Source organism: Octopus bimaculoides, chromosome 4 (assembly GCF_001194135.2).
Source record: "Octopus bimaculoides isolate UCB-OBI-ISO-001 chromosome 4, ASM119413v2, whole genome shotgun sequence".
In the NCBI taxonomy this organism is placed as follows: Eukaryota; Metazoa; Mollusca; class Cephalopoda; order Octopoda; family Octopodidae; genus Octopus; species Octopus bimaculoides.
In genome coordinates this window covers 97,844,217-97,848,987 of record NC_068984.1, presented here as the reverse complement: position 1 = coordinate 97,848,987, position 4,771 = coordinate 97,844,217, and the positions used below count along the sequence as shown (strand labels likewise).

Genomic DNA, 4,771 nt, shown 5'->3' with positions numbered 1-4,771 from the left:
TACAAAAAAACAAAAGATGAAGACAGGTGTGTAAACAACAAACAGATGTATTAGTTTAAGGCTCGGAAAGTGAGAAAGTCTTTTGTGTTTTGAGCCTATGCTCTTTGACAGAAAGGAACACAGAAATAAACAGGGACAGAAAATAGCAAAAGGTTTCGTGGTTAGCCCCACCACCACTGCTTGACAATCAATGTTGGTGTGTTTATGTCCCTGTAATTTAGCAGTTCGCTAAAAGTTACCAATAAAAAAATAAGTACTGGATTTGATTCATTCAACTAAAAGTTCCCCAAGGTGGTGCTTCAGCATGGTCACAGCCTAATGACAAACAAGTAAAAGATAAATGATGCAGTTAAACTGCATCATTCTATGAATAGATAGATATAATAAATACTTAGTAATAATGGTGTTATAACCAAATGCTGGTAATGTGCCACTAATAATTGACTTTGTTCTTTTTTCTTTTCTGATACTCTACAAAGGTTCAGTATGAATTCTGGAAAGAGAAACTTAGTGATCTCCATATCATCATTCAAGTAAAGAAGATTGTCTTCTTTGTTAAAGACCCGGTGAGTAATATAGAGCATATCCACAAAAAGTTGATAATGTTGTTGTTGCTGGTATTATTGAGATGCAAGTCAACTATATCCTGTTCTATTCTTCTATATTATTTTCTATTCCAATCTATTCTTTCTGTTGTATTCTGTTCTCTATTCTGTTTTATTATGTTTTATTCTAAAAAGATATCTTTGAAAGAAAATGTTATGACCAAAAACAAATTGTTGACAGATTGGCAGAATTGTTTGAACATTTGCTCAAAAGCCTGATGTAGTTCCATCTTTTTACATTTTAATTTCAAATCCAGCAAAGATCACCTTCATCTTTCATCCCTCTGGGGGTCAGTAAATTAAGGTACCAGTGAAATAATGAGTCTCACTTAATCATCTAACTCTCTCTTACTAAAATTTAAGACCCTGTACCTACATTTTATATATATATATGTGTGTGTGTGTGTGTGTGTTTGTGTGTGTATCCACACAAATATGGAGTTGCATGACAAAAATTTGCTTCCCAATCTAGATTCTAGGTTCAGTCTCACTGCATGGCACTTTGGGCAATCATCATCATCATCATCATCATCGTTTAACGTCCACTTTCCACGCTAGCATGGGTTAGACGATTTGACTGAGGACTGGCGAACCAGATGGCTGCACCAGGCTCCGATCTGATCTGGCAGATGGATGCCCTTCCTAACGCCAACCACTCAAGAGTGTACTGGGTGCTTTTACATGCCACCGGCACGAGGGCCACTCAGGCGGTACTGGCAACGGCCATGCTCAAATGGTGTTCTTTACGTGCCACCTGCACAGGAGCCAGTTGAGCGGCACTAGCAACGACCTCGCTCGAATGTTTTTTCACGTGCCACCGGCACAAGTGCCAGTATGGCTAAGCTGGTAATAATCATGCTCAAATGGTGCTTTTTACATACCACTGGCATGGAAGCCAGACAGCTGCTCTGGCAATGATTATGCTTGGATGGTGCTCTTAGCGTTCCACTGGCACAGATGCCAGTCATCGAATTTGATTTGATTTCAATTTCACTTGCCTCAACAGGTCTTCGCAAGCAGGGTTTTGTGTCCAAAGAAAGAAAGGTATACATAAGTGGGATGGCTACACCCCTGGTAAAGGCCACGGGTTATGATCTCACTTGTCTTGCTGGGTCTTCTCACGCACAGCATATTTCCAAAGGTCTCGGGTCATTAGTCATTGCCTCAGTGAGGCCTAATGTTTGAAGGTCGTGCTTCACCATCTCATCCCAGATCCTCCTGGGTCTACCTCTTCCATAGGTTCCCTCAACCGCTAGAGTGTGGCATATTTTCACACAGCTATCCTCATTCATTCTCACCAAATGACCATACCAGTGCAATTGTCTCTCTTGCACACCACATCTGATGCTTCTTAGGTTCAACTTTTCTCTCAAGGTACTTACACTCTGTTGAGTATGCACACTGACATTACTCATCCATCGGAACATACTGGCTTCATTCCTCGCGAGCTTACACATGTCCTCAGCAGTCACGGCCCATGTTTCACTGCCATAAAGCATGGCTGTTCGTATACATGCATCATACAGTCTGCCTTTTACTCTGAGCGAGAGGCCCTTTGTCACCAGCAGAGGTAAGAGCTCTCTGAAGTTTTCCCAGGCTATTCTTATTCTAGTAGCTACACTTTCAGCGCACCCTTCCCCGCTACTGACTTGGTCACTTAGGTAACAGAAGCTATTAACTACTTCAAGTTTTTCTTCCTGGAATGTGACAGAAGTTGTACTCTGCACATGTTCAGTGTTTATTGCTCCTGTGTATCTGCCACATACAAAACTATCTTCTTAGTTAGCTTTCCTTTGATATTGCTGCACCTCTCATGTGTCCATAGCTTACACTGGGTACATATTATAGAGTTTTTACCTACGCCTTTTCTACAGATCGAGCAGAGCCATCTACCGGAAGGGATTTGTGGTTTGTCTGCCTTTCTACTTATTAGGACTTTGGTTTTAGCTAGGTTGACTCTAAGGCCCTTTGATTCTAATCCTTGTTTCCACACCTGAAACTTCTGCTCTAGTTCTGATAGTGACTTAACAATTACAGCAAGGTATCAGCATAGAGGAGCTCCCAGAGGCATCCTGTCTTGAATTCCTGTGTTATTGCCTGGAGGACTATGATAAATAGGAGGGGGCTGAGGACTGAACCTTGGTGGACCCCTATCTCTACCCGGAATTCTTCACTGTACTCGTTGCCAACCCTCACCTTACTGACAGCGTCTCTGTACATGGCTTGCACAGCTCTCACTAATCATTCATCTATCCCTAGTTTCCTCATTGACCACTAGATAAGGGATCGGGGGACCCTGTCAAAGGCTTTCTCCATGTCAATGAAAGCCAGGTACAGATGTTTATCTTTGGCTAGATATTTCTCCTGCAACTGTTTTACCTGAAATATAGCATCAGTGGTGCTTTTCCCTGGCATAAACCCAAACTGCATCTCCTCTAGACTGACTCTCTCCCTAATTAGTTGGGCTATGACTTTCTCCATGACCTTCATTACTTGATCCAATAACTTGATACCTCTGTAATTATTTGTATCTAAAGCGTCACCTTTACCTTTGTAGCAGTTGACTATGGCGCTGCTACACCAGTCATTGGGTATGACTCCTTCATGCATCACCTGGCTAACTATATGGGTGACTAGGCTATAGCCAACACTGCCAGATATTTTGAGCATCTCTGCAGTGATTCCTGATGGGCCGGGGGCTTTCCCTGTCTTCATACTCTTAATTGCTTTATCTACCTTGGTACTGTCAACTCGGATAGCTGGTCCCTCAGTTGGGTCGACATTCGGCAGACTCTCTTTCTCCCATTCACTTTTTTTATTGAGCAACCTTTCATAGTGGCGTCTCCAGACCTCTCTCTTTGCAGCCTCATTAAGTGCAAGTGAACCATCATCCATGCGGATACATTTCTCTCCTACAGCATCACGATTCTCTCTCACATACTGTCTTGCAACACGAAATACCTCAAGTCTTTGGTCCTCACGGCGCAGAACATTGGCAAATTTTTTCTTATCTGCTTCCCTTCTGGCAGTCTGATACAATTCTCTGCTACCACTGTTCTTCCAGTCCTTCCAAGCCTCTAATAGCCCTGTCAACCATATTGTTCCACCACCACGTTATTTCGGATCGATAGAGGACTTTGCACCATCCACAGATCTGGTCAGTGGCTCTTAGCAGGTTGCCCATAGAAATATCCAGTTGTCTTCCACATCATGTGAAGCTATATCCCCTTCTATTTCGTCGAAGGCTTCGAGTAATATGTTTCTAAATCTCTGTCCATTCGCAGGATCCGCAGGATCGCAGAATTCGAAGACCCTTTTCCTCCATGCTAGTCATCTTCTGGGCATCCACTTAGCCCTGATCCTGAAGTCACTAACTACCAGTCTATGTTGTGGGGTACATTCTTCACCTGGGAAGGTTTTGGCATTTATAAGCAGCCATCTTTCCCTTTTTCTGGTGAGGATGTAGTCAATTTGGCTAGTGTGTCTGCCAGAATGGTAGGTGACTGGCAACTTTCCTGAAGTTAGTATTGCAACCCAGAAGATCATTTGCATCTCAGAACTCCAGCAGCCTGGTTCCCTCCTCATTGCAGGAACCAAAACCATAGCCTCCATGTACGCCATGGAAGCCCCCTGTATGTTGTCCAACATGTCCATTGATGTCACCAGCCACAAAGAGAAGGTCCCTGTCATTCGTCAACGAGGTAGTCTGCAAGAGGGTGTCATAAAATCGGTCTTTCTGTCCAGGGCTGGTCAAAGCCTTGTGAGTAAATTTAGTAGATGGAAACTGAAAGGAAATCTGTCATATGTGTGTGTGTGTGTGTGTGTGTGTGTGTGTGTGCATGTGCAAGCATGTGTGTGTCTTCGTGTCTGTGTTTGCCATCACTGCTTGACAACTGGTATTGGTGTGTTTATGTCCCCATAAGTTAAAAGTTTGGCAAAAGAGACTAAGAGAAAAAAAAAAAGACAGGCTTTAAGTACAAAAAGTATTGGGGTCGATTCTTTTGACTAAAATCTTTCAAGATGGTATCCCACCATGGCCACAGTCTAATGACTGAAAAAAGTAAAAGATTAAAGATAAAGATATATATACAAATATACATATGTATGTATGTCTCTCTCTCTCTCTCTCTCTCTCTCTCTCTCTCTCTATATATATATATATATAT

General features: G+C 42.5%; 1 protein-coding gene across 1 annotated transcript in view; it reads left to right on the top strand.

Moving 5' to 3' along the window:
- LOC128247612 (uncharacterized) overlaps positions 1 to 4,732 on the top strand; it is a 44,942-nt gene extending 40,210 nt beyond the window's left edge. The window contains exons 7-8 of the mRNA XM_052967304.1: positions 480 to 566; positions 3,890 to 4,732. Coding sequence (XP_052823264.1) covers positions 480 to 566; positions 3,890 to 3,958 — 156 coding nt within the window. The 3' untranslated portion in view covers positions 3,959 to 4,732. The remainder of the gene's footprint in view (positions 1 to 479; positions 567 to 3,889) is intronic.
- Positions 4,733 to 4,771: the final 39 nt, after the last annotated feature.